This window comes from Lycorma delicatula, chromosome 2, assembly GCF_047948215.1.
Source record: "Lycorma delicatula isolate Av1 chromosome 2, ASM4794821v1, whole genome shotgun sequence".
NCBI lineage: Eukaryota > Metazoa > Arthropoda > Insecta > Hemiptera > Fulgoridae > Lycorma > Lycorma delicatula.
The window spans coordinates 117,109,796-117,131,338 of NC_134456.1; the positions used below are offsets into that span (position 1 = coordinate 117,109,796).

General features: G+C 28.3%; 2 protein-coding genes across 5 annotated transcripts in view; one reads left to right on the top strand and one right to left on the bottom strand.

Moving 5' to 3' along the window:
- LOC142319167 (uncharacterized) overlaps positions 1-21,543 on the bottom strand; it is a 122,725-nt gene that overhangs the window by 9,034 nt on the left and 92,148 nt on the right. The window contains exons 1-3 of one of the 3 annotated variants that reach the window (XM_075356149.1): positions 7,326-7,413; positions 3,331-3,454; positions 590-755 (exon numbers count right to left, since the gene is read on the bottom strand). In XM_075356149.1, the coding sequence (XP_075212264.1) occupies positions 590-755; positions 3,331-3,454; positions 7,326-7,395 (360 nt within the window). In that variant the 5' untranslated portion in view covers positions 7,396-7,413. Of the gene's footprint in view, positions 1-589; positions 756-3,330; positions 3,455-5,015; positions 5,122-7,325; positions 7,414-21,543 lie in introns of those variants that run through there. The other 2 variants (XM_075356151.1, XM_075356152.1) reach the window with 2 other exon arrangements.
- HisRS (histidine--tRNA ligase) lies at positions 5,350-19,945 on the top strand. 2 transcript variants are annotated; one of them, XM_075356147.1, is made up of 8 exons: positions 5,393-5,549; positions 6,331-6,548; positions 9,951-10,178; positions 11,506-11,727; positions 13,168-13,374; positions 13,736-14,030; positions 15,681-15,928; positions 19,663-19,945. In XM_075356147.1, exons 2-8 carry the CDS (start codon positions 6,426-6,428, stop codon positions 19,885-19,887), a joined length of 1,548 nt encoding a protein of 515 aa, XP_075212262.1. In that variant the 5' UTR covers positions 5,393-5,549; positions 6,331-6,425; the 3' UTR covers positions 19,888-19,945. The 2 variants fall into 2 exon arrangements, with proteins under 2 accessions (XP_075212263.1, XP_075212262.1); XM_075356148.1 differs by lacking the exon at positions 6,331-6,548 and having other exon boundaries at positions 5,350-5,549.

The window sequence follows — 21,543 nt, forward strand, 5'->3', positions numbered from 1 at the left end:
ATCTAACATTTAAAGATTTTAATTTTAGCATAGAGGTCTTAATTTCAATCATTTTAACAGAAATAATTATGTTAAATGTTTTAAACAATTTCCTTAAGGAATCAGAATGGCTTTAACTGTTACTCATAATTTATAATAAACTATTTATTGGTTGATAGCATAATAAAATATAATTAAAAAAAAGTATGACCCATTTTCTAAACATTTAAAAAATACTTCCCAAGTACAATAAGAGGCATAAACAAATTTCTTTGTTAAATAAAGAGGCCCTAATGCTCTGAAATTACCATTTGAAATTTCTATTTACAGTAAAAGTTTTTAATTTAATAAAAAAAAAAAATCATTTTAAAATACATTAAATCGAATAAAAATACGTTTAACAAATAATTATAATCATTGAATCACTTTAAATTTATCAATCACTTTCCTAATTCTGATCTCAAAAACAATGCAATTTAGTTACATTAGCAGTAATTTTGTTGTTTTGATGCACTACTCCATTCTTACTTTAAAATTATGAAAAAGGATAAAATTGCTCACATAAAGCATTAAAAATAAATACTGAGGAAACAAAAAAAACATTCATCACCTGTGGTTTACCAAGATATTTTTTCGCTTCTTGTTCACAGACAGTTGCTAATTTATCTAACAATTTATCAGAAATAGTTTTACTTTTTAATTCGAGAAGTAATGGAGCCTTGGGATAATCTTCAGGAAACTGAGCACAAATAACTAACTGCTTAAAACTGGTCCTTCTGAAATAAAATTAACCCACCACACCTTTAACAACAAACATTATAATGATTCACGAATACAACTAAGTAAATAACTACAAGTACTAAATCATGTTTTAAAATAAAACCACTTTTCAAAATAAAATTAATACATCTCTAATAAATTAAATTTTTTTTAAATTTAATAAGTTTTTATCAGCAATTATTTGTTATTATTTAGAGTACTTCATCCTAAGTGATACTTTTCTAGCCAACCATTCTATTATATCTATTATAGCCAACCAACAGCAGAATTGTGTTTATAAGTTAAATAACTTTAGTAATGATTAAAATAGCTAAACTACAATGTACTTGGATATCTGTTTGCTACTACAATTATTCCGACCTAGCATTACGAATAGGTTGTCCTTTCTTACCACTCACTCCTTCCTCTTATTCTAGATCTCTTCTTCCTAACTCTAATGTGGATATAGATCTGACCCAGCTAAGTTTATCTGTATCAAGGATGCTGGGGCCTGAAGGTTTATCTGTATCAAGGATTTATAATATCCGATAAGTGGCTGCCAATTTAAAAAAAAATCCTTTCCTGACCAGTGGCTGCACAATAAGCCTAATGGATGAAGTTTCTATTGGGCAAAGCTGGGTCTTCCCATTCCAAAGGGAAAAAACAATGTGAACCATATAATCTCTGCTATAAAAGAGGTGAGATGCAATCACAAAGATCATATAGTTCACGTCTTTTTGACTGTGTTCTTTTATCTAAGGTACATTTAAATTAAATCAGTAGTATCAAAAGAAAAGCGATAGACATTTCATTACATAAAATCAAGGAATTGGAAAGATTAAGCAATGAAAAGTATCTTCTTCAAAGTTGTACTTCATTTTCAGCCAGACAGCATAATTTATATAAGAAATGCTATGATATACAATATAATATAGTTATATTATTAATAATATTAACTACAAAAACCAATGTTAAGGGAAGTTTCATTATACCTACCTCATTCAATAATAACTGGATTATCAGGTTTAAATACTCATTACAAAAATATTGCAATCTTTATAAATATAATGTATGGCAAATTACTAAGACCTATTCCTAGCCATATTAATTACAGCAGAGCTAGTTCAAATATCACTATCATACAGTAAATACTGTCAACATTAACGGCATTCAGTTTACTGTATCAAGAGTAACTTTATGGCTGTAAAAAGTGTCATAATAGTCAACAACTAACATAAATACAATAATGCTAAATCTTGGTAATGACAGTAGTTGGAACCTATTTCCACAAGATGAGTACTACTTTCTGTCTTCACTTATAATACTAGTGCCCAATTTTTTAAAAGACAAAAATTTACCAATGATTTTTGACTCTAGGCTCCTTCTTGTTCAGAAAAATAGTTTAGTTTTTATTGTACAGAAAGCAACAAGAACCCTTGAGTCGGTTAGGTGGACTGAGGACATTAATCTATGCTTAACAGGTCTCTTGTATGAGGTCGTCTTGAGCATGTCAAATCTGGAATCAAAAGAGCTTATTTTATTGAAATGATTCAAAGTTTTCAATGATGATTCATCTCATGGATAGACAATAAGTTCCTCAATCCATTAACATATAAATAATGTGTACAATGAATAATCACCTTACAAAGAGCGCCATCAGTCATCTTGAATGGCTGACTCTTAAATCCAACTCTGAGACCTTTAAGGTTAGTTTGTGGTTTATTTCTCTTTCCACAAAACTCTAACATCTATACACATAACGTATTAGCATCTGAACAGGTAATCATAGCACAATACTGTTATCTGATTGACAGGAGTACTGATAACATGGCATGGATTTTGGCCTTGTACAGGTCACTTGCTGTCCAAATTTACTTTCTGAGGCTTAGATCTCATGTTTTCCAGAGCCTAAGCAAATCTACTACGGTAAACTACATACAGTATGAAAAAAAATTAAGTTGATCATCAAGTAATTGCTCTGAATTACTTCCTGTTTACTGACTTAAATTTTTTTCTCACATCATTGGATGGCAGTTTTTTTAACTATTAGAGGAATGTGGCTAGTAAGGAAGTTGGGAGGTCAATAAAAAATGGTACAAACATATCAATATTTTCAAATTTTGTTATGGAATTCATTAATTTACTTTTATTTTTAAATTGAAAAATATCTATAATGTAATAATTTTTTACTACTGTTACAAACTTCCTGTACATCTAAATTACTTTCAGAGTTTAATTACGAGTTCATGTTTTTAATGATGGTTCTATCAAAATTTAAGTTTTTCATCCAACTTTCTTAAAAAATTCTGAAATTTTCATGTCTTGAATTTTTATAGATAATAACAAGAATATTTGTTTTTCCTGAAAATTAAGGATGAAGATTATATAATTTTAATAGACTCCTTAGATAATTTATGTTTTTATTTTTATGAAGCTTTGTGTGCAATACTAATGTTTACACCATATGAAATATGGTGGACTTAAAATAAAAAATGTCATTAGGTTCTTTGGGCAGTTATCTGCAGAGCAAGTTATCTGCAGAGCAACAGGGCCTAGCTGAGGAAAATTACTTTCAAATTTCAAACTACCTACCTTATTTCAACTCGAACCATTGTCCGAACACAAGAGACAAGACGACTTCCATTGACAAGATGTTCACAAAGTCTCTGTACCTCTTGTAATTCATCTTCTATAAGTCCCATTGACAAGTAACACCCTAAAAGAATAACATTGTACTTAAGAGATTGCTATTAAATGGAAGAGATATGCTCCAGAAAATTCATAAAAATGTTGCACAACATACTTTTTTTCAAGAGTGTTAAATAGGATAAATATATTCTACATTCCTACATAACATTACATAGGAAATGGACAAATTAACCTGAAAATGTAAAAAAAAAATTTTAATTTTTACATTGTTACCCACATGGAAAGAAAGATTAATTTGATGCTTTATGCTCACTGTCACAATTGTCAATCACATAACTGATTGGTGCACAGAGGTATAACTAGCACTGTTGCTTTCTGTAACATTGTAGTTCTGTAACTGTAGTTTCCTGAGGACTGATCATGCAATGGTTAACTACAGTGAGGGTGTCACTCGTAGGGCTAAAAATCACTTTCATTCCAGTAGGCTTGGTGTGCTAATATGGAATAGTATATTTAAATGAACAACAGATGGCTTATTATTCTTATTAAACCTTGCGTGAGGCTGTTCTTTGGAATTGCTGATACTGAGTTATTATAGCATCTGACAGATGCTTGAAAATCATAACAGACACGATACCTAACACATAAATAAGTCAATAACTAAAGAAAAAAAAAAATTAACTACATGTGGCAATTAACTGAAAATTACAAAATAATTGCTACATTAGATACAGAACTGATTTATTAAGTGTCTCATAATTTCATAATTCAAGTTATAAAATTTCAAAAAAGTGTCTTGCATCACTGCTACATATGAAATTAGCAGTAGACGGATTTTCATACTAGATTTAGACAAATCCATGTCAGTGTAATTATAATAAAATTGTTTTTGATATAAAACTCTGGCCTTAAACAATTAAATTGTCAATGACTAAAATAGGGATCACAAGAAATTTTTATTCTGAACATGTACTATTTAATGTTACTTCTAAGCAAACCTCACCTTATGGAAAATTAATATAAATAATTCTAAGTATCAATAATGAAAATGTTTTCTAAGTTCTTTAAAAAAAAATAATACCTTCTTTCACTGAGCTGGATGTACTGTATATAAATAATAGGGTGTAAAGATAAAATTTTCATGACAAAAGTTAGCTTTAAGTTTCTAGGATTGGATTAATTCTTTCTTTTTTTATACACAAACTAATTGAAATTTAGTAAAACTTTAACTGGAATAAACTGAACAAAAAAAATATGCATACACTTCAGTTTAGGTAAAAAGTTTAGCTAATGTTCAAACTAATTAAATACTGGATTTTAATAAAATCTGCAAGTTACTGCTGACATTCTTGTTATAAGTTCGATGTATAAAAATATAAGGTTCTTGTATTTACTCAAAACTAAACTGTTTCATACGAATCAATTTAAAAAAATTCCTAGATTATGCGTGTATTGTTAACTTATAATTTCTCAAAACTTAATTGTAAAAATCCCTCACCAAAATAGGATTACATGGGATCGTTCTTGCAATTATGTGTTTAGCAATAGTAACTTTTAAAGAAATTAATTGTACTTCATAATACAACAATATCCACATTACATATGAAAAACTAACACACAAACCTGACCTGTTTATATAAATCAAATGCCCAAACCCATCCACAACCAAAACAAGTGTTTATTCCGTTATAACCTATGAACTACACAAAGCAACTAGACATACACAACAACCAAAATCGGAAACAAGTTAAAGGTCATTCATGAAAAAAAACAAATGCTTGCTTTGAAGAGTAAATATTACTTTTTGAGGTATTATTTAATCAAGTATATTTTTATGTAATAAGTAACTTTTTTTTACAAAATCACGATTACATAATTTTCAATTAATACATTCAAGTCTACTGTAGTAGACTTTTCATGAGAGTAATACAAGTTGGTATCACTGAAGTAAGAGGTGTTCCAGTTCAGATGTTTGGTTAATGATCCTTGAGTTGTTCTTACTTGCGGTTTGTATGTACATGTTACACGTTAATAAATTGTAAGATTTTTGAGCTGAAGTAATTGATACTATGAGCGATATTAAGGAAAAATTACTTGAAGAAGTGAAAGAGCAAGGAGACGTTGTTAGGAAGTTAAAAGCTGCAAAAGCAGATAAGGATAAGGTGATGGAAATATATTTTAGGTTAACTTAGTAGTTTGGTTAACAAGCATTTAATCTACCTTTCTGTTTAACATATTGTCAGGTTGTTTGTACTTTTTTTTTTTATTAATTTAAGCCCCTTAAATAAAAATGGTAAGCAAATTTATCGCACGTGCTAATACTGTTTGTACGTCTGATTACTTGAGATTATTAAGATAATAAATTTAAAATAACTATTGCATTTACAAATTTTTACTTTACTACGTTTATATCGGTAATGGGTTTTACTTTTGAAGTAGTAAAAGTTAAGCAACTTTTATATGGTAATTGTATAACAATAAAAAATCATTTAAGTGTTATGCAATACATTATATCAGTTATCTTTTTAATTGCACAACTATATCGATATTGAAGTAATTTAATTGATGAAATAGATAATGCAAATAAATAATTGTGATTACTAATGAATTATATTTATTTGGTGGTATGAAGGTTTATTTTATTTTGTATTCCAGTGTTTAAAATTATTGGTTATAAATAGGTATATATGTGAGAATTATTGCTAACAGATATAGAGAATTTAATCTAAGATTCCCTTATCTGTTTTAACCATCTTTAATGTCAACTTTTTTCTTGTTTGGTCTATACCTGATAAATTGAAAAAGTGATGACAGTTATGCCTGTAACTGTTCAAAAAAAAGATTACAGAGATTGAATTTTCATAAACATATCTATTGGCAGAACTGTTAGCTGCTGAAATTTAGTTATATTAGTTTCAATATTTTTTCTGTTGATTAATAAAGCTTTAATAAACAATTGGAAACAAAACGTGACTTTTCTCATCTTTCATAATTCTGCCTTGGTGCTGGTGCTCTGGTGGTTTTAATAATTGGTGATCATGCGTCTCTTAATTTACTCCGTCTTACAACTGTCCACCCGTATTCAACTGTGTCCTTGCTTACTGAAACAATCATCAACTATTCTGCAACGACATTTCTACTCAACGCCAATTAAATCCCAGGTATGTCTTTCTTAATGTATTTAATTTATAAACCTATATTCATTCGGTTATAAGTATTAGTCACCATTAAGAAATGTTCTAACCCATGTGATTGTAATTTAATTATAATTTTTGTAGATTTCAAAGAACTGATAACTTCAAATTTTATTGTATTTATATTTTACCCTTAAGTATTAAGTTCCTCATTAAGATTTATCATATTTTCTAGTATTTTTTTAAAAAGATTTCTTTAAATACTATATAATTAAGAGTTATAATGTATTAATTCCATATATTTTTAACAGTATATTTGCTGCTTGCTGTTTAGAGATTGGTAAAGTAAAACTATATTACAGTTCAAAATAATAAGATCATAGGAAGTAGAAGTACTAATTAAAATACTAAACACTAAGATTCAATACATGTTTGAAAAAATCAAATTAAATTTAAGTTTTTAGATTTGAAATTCAGATCAGTAAGAAAACTAAAATAATTTTTCATTTTGGTTGGCACACATTATTTTTCGTGTAACATTTAATTTAAATCACATATTAACACTTTTAAAATTGTTGTGCATATAAATTACTCTACAAGGAAATTTTCCTTCCAGCATATCCCTTTGGAACTAATTATTTAAGCTTATTAATTAGTTGAGATGCTAACAGCATTGTTGTCAGTAATGTCTTTTCTTAAATTGAAAGAAACCTGTTTAATTGGCTTATGTAAGTGGATGATGTGTTTTTTTTTATATTCATCAACAATAAATTATACACCGATTTATAGTTAATAATTACTTACTATATTCCTTGACTTCAACATGCACTAAGTTGATAGACACAATTTTAAGATATATTAGCTGAAGAAACATAATACAATTGAAATAATTATCCTCAAACATTTTATCTCTCCCATACAGTAAGAAGAGTATATGTCTGTAACTTTTTCTTGCATGTTACATCACCTGATAATCAGTTATTTAGTACACATATTAACAATTCTTGCTCTTACAAATATCAGCCTGCAGATTTAAACTGTAGTTTCTCCACTAAATATTACATTGGACAGACTGAAGCACATTCACCCTCCAATATAAAAAAAAGACACTTGCAAGTACTACACAAAACAGGAGAATCAATCTTTTCATATCAGCTTATAAAAACAGAACTCACGTATAAACCACCCATATTAATTACAACCTGAAAATTTATAATTAAATATAAATATAATTTTGCATTGCTTAAAAATCAGTATCTGAACATGCTTAAACAATGTGAAATTATTAACATTAAAATTGGTAAAAACAAACAAACATATGCATCAAATATATTATCACTTACATACTAAAAAATGTCCTAACTGCTTTGAAGAACATAACAAGATCTTTTTTCAGGGAATTTACAATGACAAAAAAGAGCTTGATAATTACCTCTGAACGATCAGGAGAAATAATTTATATGTAATTTGAAACATGTTTTAAATTTTTAAAGGTTTGAATTATTTATAATGTTATAATATTCATTATTTAATATATGTTTATATATGTGCCTGATGTCTTCAATTAGCCAAGCTGGCTTTGTTTTTCAAAAACTACACAGTAGGTGATATAATTTGTAATTTTACATTCAAACTGTTCTAGACTGGGTCCCCTGGGACTTTTAGTAACATAGTACATAACTAAGTGATAATATTACTTAGCTTCTGTTAAGAATTAGCGCACATCATGGCTTTGATCTATACTGATGTTGGATGTAATAAAACTATTTTTTTTTTTTTATTTATAATGCATCCATCAGTGTTTTTAGGTGGATATAGAAAAATTGCTAAAAATTTGCATCCACTTTTGATCAAATCTTAGGAAGAGCTACAACTTTAAGTGTTCAAAGAATGTTTGGTGAACAATATCGTAGTTGAACATTGTTGTTTCAATGGCATATAATGTATTTTTGAGCATGGTAGACTTCACCACTCTATTGAAATTTACTTTACATTTATCTTAAAAAATACTTCTATTAAAATTTACTTTACATTTATCTTAATCTCCTTGAGTGAATGGAAATTATTTTTACATCGTGCTGGAAGATTCAAGAATTAAGCTTAAATCATCACAACTGTTTTTATCCCAGGCACTTGGTGGCTAACCAGATTAGGATGTCTCTACTGAGCTTTGTCAATACAATTCACATGATTAATTTTTCTCTTTTGTTATAACAGCTGGATTTTATGGCTGTTATCCTGAAAATGTTTTACCATTGAAATATTCTGTTTCACTAATTTCCTATAAAAGACCATATAGGTTTAAAATAACATCTAAGGCAAGCTATCTTGTTTCTTCTGAATTCAAGAAACTATGTACAAAGAATTTAAGTCGGCTGACCAGTCTATCAACTTCAGTTTTAATTGTAATATTTTGTAGAAGTACATGAAGGTGTGGTAAGGTGTAGCTCTAAAACAAGTTTTGTCTTCCTTATTACATTCTAGAGGGAATGTTTGATGAAATTCTGCAATTTTGGCCAAGATCAAATGGTTGTTGTCACCTTATTCACTCATTGCATTTGACCCATTGCATTTATGTTCTCAAAAATAATCAATTGGAAGTCATAATTTTGACCCAATTAAGGACAGAGAGAAGTAACAGTAAACAGTGCTTGATAGTTTCGTCCATCAAAACCAGTCTTTAGGGAATGGAAGCAAAATGTGTTGTTTGTTTGTTTTAGCAATGAAGGAGATGCTGGGTCTGGTATATCCCATATATTAGAAACTGATTCAAGGGTGTTTGCTAGAAAGAGCTGTGTTTTTAATAACATATTAGATTAGTAAAATAAGACCAGCCCACTGGACTGATCTAGTGATTAACTCATCATTGTGAATCAGCTGATTTTGAAGTTGAGAGTTCTACGGTTCAAATCGTAGTAAAAGTAGTTATTTTTATGTGGCTTTGACTACTAAATCGTGGATACTGGTGTTCTTTGGTGGTTGGGTTTCAATTAACCACACTTCTCAGGAGCGGTCGACCTGAGTCTGTACAAGACTACACTTCATTCTCATTCATCCTCTGAAGTAATTTCTCTTGGTGGTTCCGGAGGCTAAACAGAAAAAGAGAGATTAGTAAAAAAAATTTTTTAGCAGGAATATATACGTATATTTTTTTTATTTAAAACTGTAGGTATTGTTTTGGATGTCACCTCATCAGTAATTTTGTATCAGAAAGTTATTAAAAAAAAATAGTAAATTTGTTTGCAGGATAATTTTGCAGTAGTTTTTTTCATTTCTCTGAAATGAATGATAGTATTATTTGTTAGATGAATAATCCATTTGCTAAGTGGATTATATTGTCAATTTATTTATTCTTTTTTTGTAGTCTGTATAATATTATTTGTATTGTGGTTATATATTATTTTAATTGTTTATGATTGTGAATTGTAGGTCGCAGATGAAGTTGCCAAATTATTAGCACTGAAAGCTAAGGTACAAGCTATTGATGCAGAAGATGGAGATGATCCATCAGGTAAATACATCCTTAAAACTCCTAAAGGAACAAGAGATTATGGGCCAGAAGAAATGGCCCTCCGTAATTCTGTTCTTGAAAAAATAGTGGCAGTCTTCAAAAGGCATGGAGCAGAAACTATTGATACACCTATATTTGAATTGAAGGTAATAAAACTGTATATAGTTACTTTAAAATTAAAGAAATCAGTGTTATATATAAGGTTTAACACTTTGAGGATGTAATCACTTCTGTAAAAGTTCATTCAAACATGACTGTAAAGATAAAGTTCACTTGTGAACTTCTTGTCACAAGTGCTGCTGATGTCTGTTATAAAACAATTCAAATCCCTATATCATTTTATTATTTATACACCTATCAGCTTCACAGATTGTTCTGCATGGTAGCCTTAGTCCTAAGTGAATTCTTGTGTAAAATATCAAACTAATTTACAAAATTCATTTTAGAGTGCTGGAGGATGTAATTAATTTCAGACTTGATCATACTCATAGGTCCATAGTTTGATTTTTCAATTCTTAACTCATAAAAATTAAATGGAGAAGTGTATTTATCGATTAATTGATAATAAATAATTTTAAGCTCAGTTATTGCTGTTCTCTAAGTTATACAAATCTTGTAAATGTAACTTCCTAAGATAATTTGCACATATTAAGTGTTATATTTTATTCATTACCTCGTATCAGTTGAATAGTATTCATGTAATACTGAATTTTGTGGTTTATTTATTGCAAGTAGTTATATGAACAGTGCACCTTATTCATTTTGTACCTACAGAATTGAATTCTATAGCTAGATTTATTTAATAAATATACTTAGTGGAAATATCAGTCATAACAGATGGTGAAAGATTTAGTCAGTGGAAAAGTAATCCTACTAAATTGTCAATATTCTAAGCACTGGGACAGCACTGGACATCACTGATGACCACCAAGGAGACCTATTATATTCAATATATATATATATATATATATATATATATATATATGTGTGTGTGTGTTCATCCATAACAGCAATAGCTTTGTATCAAAACTTCTTTTCCATAATATCTCTTCATTCTTTGTCTAAAAAAGTAGATGGCACTATTTTGAAATAGTAAATTTCTTTGAAAAATCATTACATATACCATTCTGCCAAACATCAAAGAACCTTTGAGCCTTTCTGTAAACTTTAAAAAAAAAATCAAGAAACGCATTTGGTTGTTACTGCATTTACAAATACACAGTGCCAAATTGCACTAAAATATTACCAAATTATTATTATTAAAATATACATTTTAATAATACTTATATACTAATTTTTTATAATTCTTACATTTTAAATCCTAAATTCTTTTAATGTAAATAGGCTACAGATATACTTAATAAATAAATAAATATATATATAGTGTTTTTTAATTCATATTAGATTAATAGTTCTGAATATAAATAAATACTAGCATACTATCTTATTTATTTATTTACTTCTTTTTTTTAGGAAATTTTAACTGGAAAGTATGGAGAAGATTCCAAGCTCATTTATGATTTAGCCGATCAAGGTGGTGAAATTCTTTCATTGCGATATGATCTAACTGTTCCATTTGCAAGATATTTAGCAATGAATAAAATTACAAATATCAAACGATTCCAAATAGCAAAAGTTTATAGAAGAGATAATCCTGCTATGACTAAAGGACGATACCGTGAATTTTACCAATGTGTAAGTTAATTTTATGGTTTTATATACTTCATCATTCATGTTAATCTCTTTTTCAAAATTATTCCCTCTGTCATGTTAGTTTAAGAAAGATGAAAATAGCAATATAATAGATTATTTATTAACATTAAAGAATACCATGAAGTAGTCCTATAGTGTATATCACATGAAAATTACATTGGTACAATATTTTGCATGTTGTCATTGTTTTTGGACAAACTCGTATATTTCATTAGGCATCTGTTTAACAGATACATTTTCTGTAATTATGAAGAGATTACATTTATTCTCTATTAATAAATTGATATGTAAATAAGCATATAATTATTATACAACACATATAAAAAAGTTACTTCCACTTCATTTTGTAAAGTAATAATTATATTAACTAATAGACATTTAAGATTGTTGAGATTTATAAAATCTCATAAGAAAGGTTTTTAAGGTTGTTGCAAATAACTTCCTCCTTTGACTTCATTATACAATTGTAAATCTATTCATTTTCTTTTGAAACAGTATTATTAAATATATTAATGTCATGAATTATCCCAGGTTTCAGTTAAAATATATGTGGTCTACTCATTCACTATGTTTTGTTGTTCACCTAATCCAATAGACCAGATTCGTTTTTTAAGAAATATAGATTGAATATAATGAGGCATAGTTTTTATTTTGGAGTGCATACGGATTAAAGAATTTAGCATTATAAGAAAGCATTTGTCATTTTGTAATTCAGTTTTTTAAAAATAATTTTAGTAGATCTTGATCAAATTCCAGGGTTATTTTTTAAACTTTAGAATTTTAGAGAATTTTCAACTTCAATGAAGAACCAAGTTCACCTTTAATTGGGGGTATTTGACTGCTCAGCTGAATTGATCACTGTCTTCATGAATTTTAATTTTTTGCAGTTACCTTATCCTCGTTCATTTTATATTCAAAATTGCATTTTCTAGAGATCAGAGATAGTTAAATTCTTTATAAAATGATTCTAAGAAATTGTTTGTCTTTGTTATTGTTTAGAAGTTCTATTGATAAGAACAAAATCATGTCACTATTCAATGAAATTACATTTTATTGACTCTAGAAAAACTTGTTTTACTGTACTGCTGATAGCATCTATGGTGCCTCATTAATCCATACACAGCTAGGTTGTTTGGTAATAAAAAAATAAAGTGGAATTGGTAGAAGCTAATTAATGGAGGGTAAAATTAAAATTAGAATATATTCACCAAATAATTGAAGACGTATGATATAACAAATATTATAATTAAAAAATTTCCACAGAATAGAAGGAAATAAAGTATATTATAAAAAATCAAGATTGATATAAGAAAGAAAATATCTCAGCTTATATTAAATAAAGTCAGCTGATGTTTTATTTTATATTTGATGTACATGTGTAATGTATGAAGTGTTTATTTTTATTGTCAATGACTTTTTCAGGATTTTGACATAGCTGGACAATATGATCCAATGCTTCCTGAAGTCGAATGTTTGAAAATAGTATCAGAAATTCTATCTTCACTGAAGATTGGCTCATATTTAATCAAGATTAATCACAGAGCACTATTGGATGGTATTTTTGAAGCATGTGGTGTTCCACAAGACAAATTTAGAACTATCTGCTCAGCTGTTGATAAATTAGATAAGGTACCATCTACATTTTTAATTGTGTAATAAAAAATATTATCAAATTTAAACTGAATTTTTTATCCAAATTATCACATTGTTAAACAAAAGAATATTGTTAATGTTAAACTTATGTGATCATAAGAGTCAGTTCTGTATGTTAAAAAATAGTTAAATATTTTAAAACTGATTTATAATCTTGCTTGCATAGTCAAACTACATTCAACTTTATGTGGAATGTAGTGAATTTTGTTTTCTACACTTTAAAGTATTTCCTTGCCAATGAAATTTACTCTCACTTCATTGAAAAATATGATAGGATTTTACATTTTGCATTTACTGATCTCTTTTAATATATTTTTTCTTTTCTTTTTTTATGAAGTCAACTTGGGAGGAAGTACATAAAGAGATGGTAGAAGAAAAAGGGTTGAATGAAAAAGCTGCTGATGCTATTGGAAAATATGTTTTACTGAGTGGTGGTAAAGATTTAGTGGAGAAGTTATTAGAAGATAAATTTTTAATGAATTCTAAATCCGCAGGAGTTGGACTGGAAGCTATGAAACTATTATTACATTATGTTGATATTTATGGACTCAGTGATAAGGTTTCTTTTGATTTAAGTTTAGCCAGAGGATTGGATTACTACACTGGAGTTATATATGAAGCAGTTTTGTGTGGTAAGTTTATGGACTAAGAAATTTCATAGTTTGACAGTTATTAAATTTATTATTCATGATACATGATTATCTAAAAAGAAACCAAATTTTGAGAATTATTAACAGTCACAACACTGATAACTGTCATCCACTCTTTACATTGCTTCCAGCATTATTTCTGTTGTTGGATATGCTTTAGTATGCATTTCATAGAATAGCTTGCATACTATTCTATAAAAGTAAGCTACGTCAAAAACCTGAGCTTTAGTTCCCCAGTTCTATCAATTAGCAAACCTAGAGGTATACTTGTAAATCTTTTATTTTTTCTAAAGTCTGAAAACAGTGTACTTTCAGAGTGGCTTCTTCTAAAAAAAAGAGAAAGAAGTTTGTAAGGGCAAAATCAGGCAGGTAGGTGCATTAATGCTATAGATACTTGTGTAATGCTTCACCAAAAACTTTTGAATAAGTTACAGTAAATACACAGAAGTATTATGGTGCAGTATTAATGATTTTTTGTCTATGGTTGGCTCTTTTTTTCACTGCCTCACTTAAATGTTGTATTACTTACAAATAAGAATCTTTATCAACACATGAGACATACTCTAAATTTATTATCCCAATCAAAAAGGATGATCAACCTCACCCTCACACCGGCGAGTACATAGGTGTTTTATTTAAAATGCTGATACACCACTTGTAACACTTTACATTTTTCTATAAGCTTTCTACAACATTTTCAGAATTTCTGAACAAAAAGTTTGCATTAACACGTTGCTCTTCAAGAAATTTTACTTTTATGCTTGCAGGCTGAAAATGAAATCAGATAGGGTAATGAGCAAACTGAAAATTATTTCTAAAGAATTACACTCTGCAATGTCATAAGTGGAACAGTGAGTAGAATCAGTTATTGTTATTATTAGTTAAAAATTCTTCTTAGATGAAATAGGAAATCTGATTGGAAAGACAAAAACAGAGTGACAAGTGAAGTTTAGACAATTTACGAGGTTTGAAAATTGAATATGTTAATTTAAAATGGAAAATGAGTCTCTAATATGGGCATATAATGATAATTGAAGATTTAGAAAAAGAGTGGAAGGTATTCCAACATATCACAAGAGGAATTACATTGTGCTAATGTAGAAACAAGTATGTTTTATGTACCAACTTGCAGTCAAATAGAGAAGATAGTTTCTTTTGTGATTAGGATAACATATTGAAAGAATATTTAAATAAATCATAAGTTATGTAAAGTTATTTATATAGATCATAAGAAAAGGCAAATTCTTGAGAAAAGTAAATAAATATCTTTTTGATTAATAATTCTTAAATAAATAATAAACAATAAATAATTTAAGAAATTTATGATCATTAGTTTATATTACAACTGTGAAGTAGAGGTACTTATCTTTCCATTTGAATACCAGTTAGATTTTGATTCTGTTACTTCCCTGGTTCTATCAATTAGCAAACCTAGAGGTATACAGTTATATTTATATGTTCTTTTCAGAAAAAAGAGTTACAGCTAGGATTAGGACTCAATTAAATAAATTTATATCAGATATCATGCAAACTTCCAATATGTTATATCGCATTTTAATGTTATATTTTAAGCTATTTAAATTTTTTTTTTAAAACTAGTTAGGATAAATAATTTTTTTGTAATTCTAATAGGAGAAGCAGTTGGTAGTGTAGCTGGAGGAGGTCGATATGACAATTTAGTTGGAATGTTTGATTCAAAGCATAAAAATGTTCCATGTGTTGGTATTTCTATTGGAGTAGAAAGAATATTTTCTGTTCTTGAGGCTCGCCATCCTAAATTAAGAACAACTGAAGTACAAGTATATGTATGTTCGGCTCAAAAGAATTTGCATGAAGAAAGAATGAAACTTTGTAAAATTCTTTGGGATGCTGGAATTTCAGTAAGTTGGTTTTTGTTAGTAATTAGTTTATTTTATTATTATGTAGAATTACATTAAAATTTTTTAATAAAAATAATCATATAAACAACATTAATCATGTTGTCTGCTGATCTCCATAGCAGAGTGGTTGCAGCACTGCATCCAGAAGATCCTGTGTTCAAATTCTGGTTAGGCTTGGCATTTTTTCAAACTCTATTGAATTTTTCTTTCATAAAAAAATAATATGGCCAAGGTATGGCCCAGGATATGTAGTGTTTGATAATCTAAAATTGTAATTTTTTTTTCATTAATGTAAATATAGCTTTAGTGAATTCCCACTTATAATGTAGTTTAACATTTTATGAAAAATGGTATAACTGCAGTTGAGAGTGTTTTCTTTTGTGACATTGGCTTATGCAACTAACATGAAAGAAATATGTGACAATATGAAAATGCTGTTAGAAAAAATTCAGTATAATGAGTACCATTGAGACTATATGTCGCGATTTAAAACTTTTTCCATTATTAATGGGTTTGCACCACAGCTGCATTAAATTTTGTTGCTTTTTATACAAATGAGATGGCAGGGAGAAGAGAAATCATTATATTAGGAAGGAATGCACTTAGACCTGGACAGAAAAATGTTGCATGTCCCCATTTGTTAATATGGAAATGATTTTCTACTTTCACTCACATAAAATTAAGGCGTTTAAAAACTTTGTTAAGACAATAGATAAAAATGGTGCTGGATTTCATTATTTGAAAGAAAAATTTCCTTGTGTTAATGATGAAAAAAGTCAAGGTAGGAATTTTTGTGGTTCCCAAATAAGAACTTTGATAGAGATGGACAATTCAAAGAACTGTTAAGCCACATCAAAAATTCATTTTGGAGGTAATTTAAAAGTGTTGTGGATAACTTTTTAGGAAATCATAAATCCCCCAACTATTGTGGGTGAATTGTTAGTCATACAAACATTTGGGATGTAATAATATGTTCCTAAAAATTTATTTTTTTGGATTTGCACCTGGATTTCTTTTTGGATAATCTCAGGACCTTCTGTGATAAGCACGGGGATTGCTTCCACATGCAAATCTCAATTATGGAAAACGGTGGAGTGCTAGAACACTCAAAGATCATATTTGGACACTAAAGAGGATTGTTCCAGATGCCCAAACATAATAAGAAAACTACCACATTTTAGGCAAGTTAAAATAGTGCCTTGCATGCATGTAAATTCTTACATTTCTTCCAAAGTTCACCTACATAACACAAAATATAGATACGATTTGAATTCAACAGGAAAAATTCTGTTAGGATCACATGTTCTGATCTTTTTGCCAAAGAAAGTTTAATTTTGTTCCTCAGTGTATTTAGTGTAATTTTCAGCCTGATTGACGTTTGATGTAGATCCTTCATTACTCTTATCAAAATAAGTATACTGGTAAATTTCCAAAAAATGAGATTACTGATGTTAGAAAAATTTACTAATTTGTTAGGAAGAACAGAATATCTGAATTATAATTATATAAAAATATTATTTTCAGTATGTAATGATCTGTATTTTCACTAATAGTTGTTTTATTTTGAGTTATTAATTTTTATAACTGTAAATGAAATAGTTCTATTATTGAAGTTTTAATTTTGGTAGTAACATATGGATTTAGAATCTTTTACTTCAACTCAGACAATTTGCCAAGCTCTTATTATTTGACAGTTTGTATATACTATTACAAGAACTATACTATGAGGTTTGATCAAAAAGTATGCAGAATTTTTTAATTTCCCAGGCAGCATAAATAAGCCCCCAATTGAGACAGTTTTTTTTTTTTGTTGTTGTGTTTATACATTTATCCCAATTAGCCATATTGGATGCTTAGTTTATTGTTGGTTGTCAAAAAGGTTATATATGTTTTGGTATGGTTGGCAATTTTTAACTTGTGGAAAAAATGGAACAAAGAATTTGCATTAAATTTTGTTTTAAGAATGGAGTAAAGTGCAGCACTGCATTGGAATGTTGAATGTTGCTTTTGGTGATTCTTTGAGTAAAACAAGTGTTTCGAGGAGGGCCATAAAGATGAAGATGATGAGTGCCCTGGATATTTCGGCACATCAAAAACCAAAGACAGTGTCAAAATTGTGAAGAGAATGATTGTAGACAATCACAGCATCACTATCAGAGGGTCAATAAGGATTACCACCTGGAACGCCTCTATGCCATTCATATGAAGCAATCCAAAGAAAGCACCTGGATTTATGGTGAAACAATTCATCACAATTGCACCCTGATAATGCATGCTCACACTTTACTGCTTGTCTGTGAATTTGTGGTCAAAAAAACACTGTTATGATGCCTCAGCCTCTGTATTTGCCAGATATGGCCCCCTGTAACTTCTTATTTCCCAAGCTGAAAAGAACCATGAAAGACGATGTTTTGCCAACATTGAAGACATAAAGACAGAAACACTGAAGGAGTTATACTAATACTTGAAATTAAACATTGAAACACCATGCTGGAAATTGTGTTCCAGAGGTGCTTCAAAGATTGGAAAAAGCACTGGCGCAAATGTATTATATCTGAAAAAAAGTATTTTGAAGGTGACAAAATCAATATTGATGAATAAATTAAGATTTTTTTGAGAAAAAGTAAAATTTCACCTATTTTTTGATCAAACCTCATATTTGAAGTGAAATTAATTAATTATCCATGGTTCACATACAAATAAAATTGGATGTAAATTAGAACAGCTAAGTACAACATTTTTTGGCAAAAATAAGTTTTTTCCTTTTTTTAACGATCTCCATTTTCCTTAAAACTTTTGACTGTCATTTTTCAAAACTTCACTTGAAATGATTTCCTCAACCATTTTTAAAACTATCTAGTGACTTTAAAGACACCCCTGCTTGTAAATCACAAAAACTTATAATAGCATTTTTCCTTTTTCAACTATCTTTTCACCATGGGTTTTAATATAGGCAAAGTTTTGTTTTAATCGTCTCTGGCTATATGTTTTTACAACAGTCATTTCATTTTTTGACTAAAATTTGTTTATTAATTGTTTTATGTTCACAATGTTCTCAGCACATGAAAAAATTAAATTCAGTATGTAATATAATTGCATTATACATAAAAGCAAAAAAAATTTCTATTTGTATTAGACACACATTTTGTCTACAAGTGTTAGACATTTTGTCTATATGCATAACTTGACTGTGTAAAACAGAGACAACATAAATTAAGCAACGGCTACACGTTTTCATTTCCCTTCCTGATGTAATACTATCGTTAGTTTTACATGTACTTTTTAACATATAACATATTTATTTTAAATTTCTTATAGCAAATTCTTATATTTTGAGTGGTCTGGTTGAAATGATATGAAATCTGTTGAAATGAACTTCTTTCTTTGTTAGCATAAATAGTTATAATTATGTTTTCTACAAAATTAGACTGCATTATGAACATGTACATTTTTTCTCTCAAATGTATTGCAAATTTATATTACACTCAGTATTTCATTATCTGTATGATTGGCAACAAATTATAGATATTCTACTGTAATGATTAGTTTGTAATTTGGTGCTGATTTGTAAAAGTAAAGATTTTAAGAAAAATTTATAAAATATTTCTTTTGTCTATTTGTAGTCTGTTTTAATTTTTTGTAAAAAGTTTATTTTATTTAGTACAAAAGAAGTTCTAAACTATTAAAATGTAGAAAATATTTTATACAGTTGGTAATATAAATTATTTTTATAGACAGAGCAGTCTTACAAGAGGAGTCCAAAAATTTTGGGACAGTTACAGTATTGCGAAGAAATGGGCATACCTTGGGCAGTAATTATTGGTGAATCTGAAATTCAGCGTGGAATTGTTAAGTTAAGAGAGGTATCTACTAGAAAGGAAACTGAAGTATCAAGAGAAAATCTCGTTGAAGAATTATTGAATAGGATTAAAAAAACTCCAACCAAAGAAACAACTTAATTCTTTTTTTTGTAGTAAGCTAATGATCTGTGATAAATATAGCAAATAATTGACAACATGCTATTGTATTATTTATTTTTATAGTAATATTTATTTTCAACATTAAATGTGTACAATGATTATTACTTTTAATTAGTTGTACTGTTTAAATTATTACTGTTTTAAGTGCATTGAACTGCACTTTTAACTAAATCTAATGAAAATTCAAATATAAGGATGCTTACATTGTTTGATAATCTAAAATTGTAATTTTTTTTCATTAATGTTACTATACCTGTAGTGAATTCCTACATAAATATAATGTATTTAAACATTTTTTCATAAAATTGGAATCTAACAATTAAATTTAACAGATTTTTAGCTTAAAATAGATTGTAATTTTTTATATTATCAAAGATTTCACCATTCCTGTGCTCTCCTAATATAAATGATTTCTAACAAAAAAGAAAACATTTCTTTTTATTATGCCATTAAACTTGTATCACTAAATGGAATTTAACTGTTGTTTATACCTAGTCTTTTTAGTGGTCTTAATTTTTTTTTGTTCTGTGAAAGTTAACACTAAAGTAAAGGAATATCCTCTAAAGAAAATTATAGTAGAGGAAATGCAGTAGTTGAAGAAAGAATTAACTATTTTTAGAAGTCAGCAAGTCAAAAATGTCCTTCCAAAAACATTTATAAAGTTATATTACTAATAAATTGACTAATTCCTCATCAATTATAAATTTATCAGTTAATTTTAAAATGAGTAAAAGTTATCAAAAAATAAAAAACAATTTTACTATATTCATAATTCATTCATTATCACATCTTAACCACAGTCTTAAGAAATTAAAATTTTTCTGGGGTTTCTATTAGATCCTACACTCACTCTAACAATTCTTTGAAAAATCCAACCCCATAAATAACAAAAATGCAAGAACTGTCTGACCAATTAATTATATGAATTATTAATGACTAATTATTGGGGATAAATTCATAAAAGATGTATACATTTTTTTAAAGACAAATATTAATGAAGTGCTTACTCGCTGTAAAAACAGATAACACCTCTGAGGTATCCAGCTCAGTAGTAGTACTCAGTATTGTCTATCTGAGCAACTGTAAATTGTTTTTTAATTCAAGCTATTATTAACCTTTGACTAATCACACTGTGCATTTTGAATTACACAATTTCTTTAAATTGTCCATTTGTTCACTAACTGCAAACAAATGTCCATCTAACTTAGGTTTGCCTTCACTATTTTTATTTTTGTAATAGACTACTTTTATATTAAATGAAGAATTGTTATGATGAAATGTATTAAATTAATAAATAAAACTAAATTAAATAAAAATGTTAGTTTACGAAAGCAAGCACAAATAATGGCAGTTCCTCTGGATAGAAGCAACATGTATGAAGGAATACTTTATTGCTTTTATCTACTTTCCCTGGTAGTTATTATGTCAGTGATGAATTTAAAACATATATGCTTTACAAAAGCACTCTTGCACCTCATAAAATCTGTTTACCCTTTCTCTTTATAAGGTATAAAACAAAGCAGTGAAAGATGCCCGGCAAGAGCATCTTAAATGCTCTTGCCGAGGTGGAAAGTGCCAACTATAAATATGTTTTGGTAATGTTTATTGACATAGAGGCAGCAATTCCTTCCTTGT

Coding starts and splice junctions, on each gene's coding strand:
- HisRS (XM_075356147.1), top strand. CDS start 6,426: ATGCGTCTCTTAATTTACTCCGTCTTACAACTGTCCACCCGTATTCAA. Junction 10,179..11,505: donor CACCTATATTTGAATTGAAG/GTAATAAAACTG, acceptor TCTTTTTTTTAG/GAAATTTTAACTGGAAAGTA. Junction 13,375..13,735: donor CTGTTGATAAATTAGATAAG/GTACCATCTACA, acceptor TTTTTTATGAAG/TCAACTTGGGAGGAAGTACA.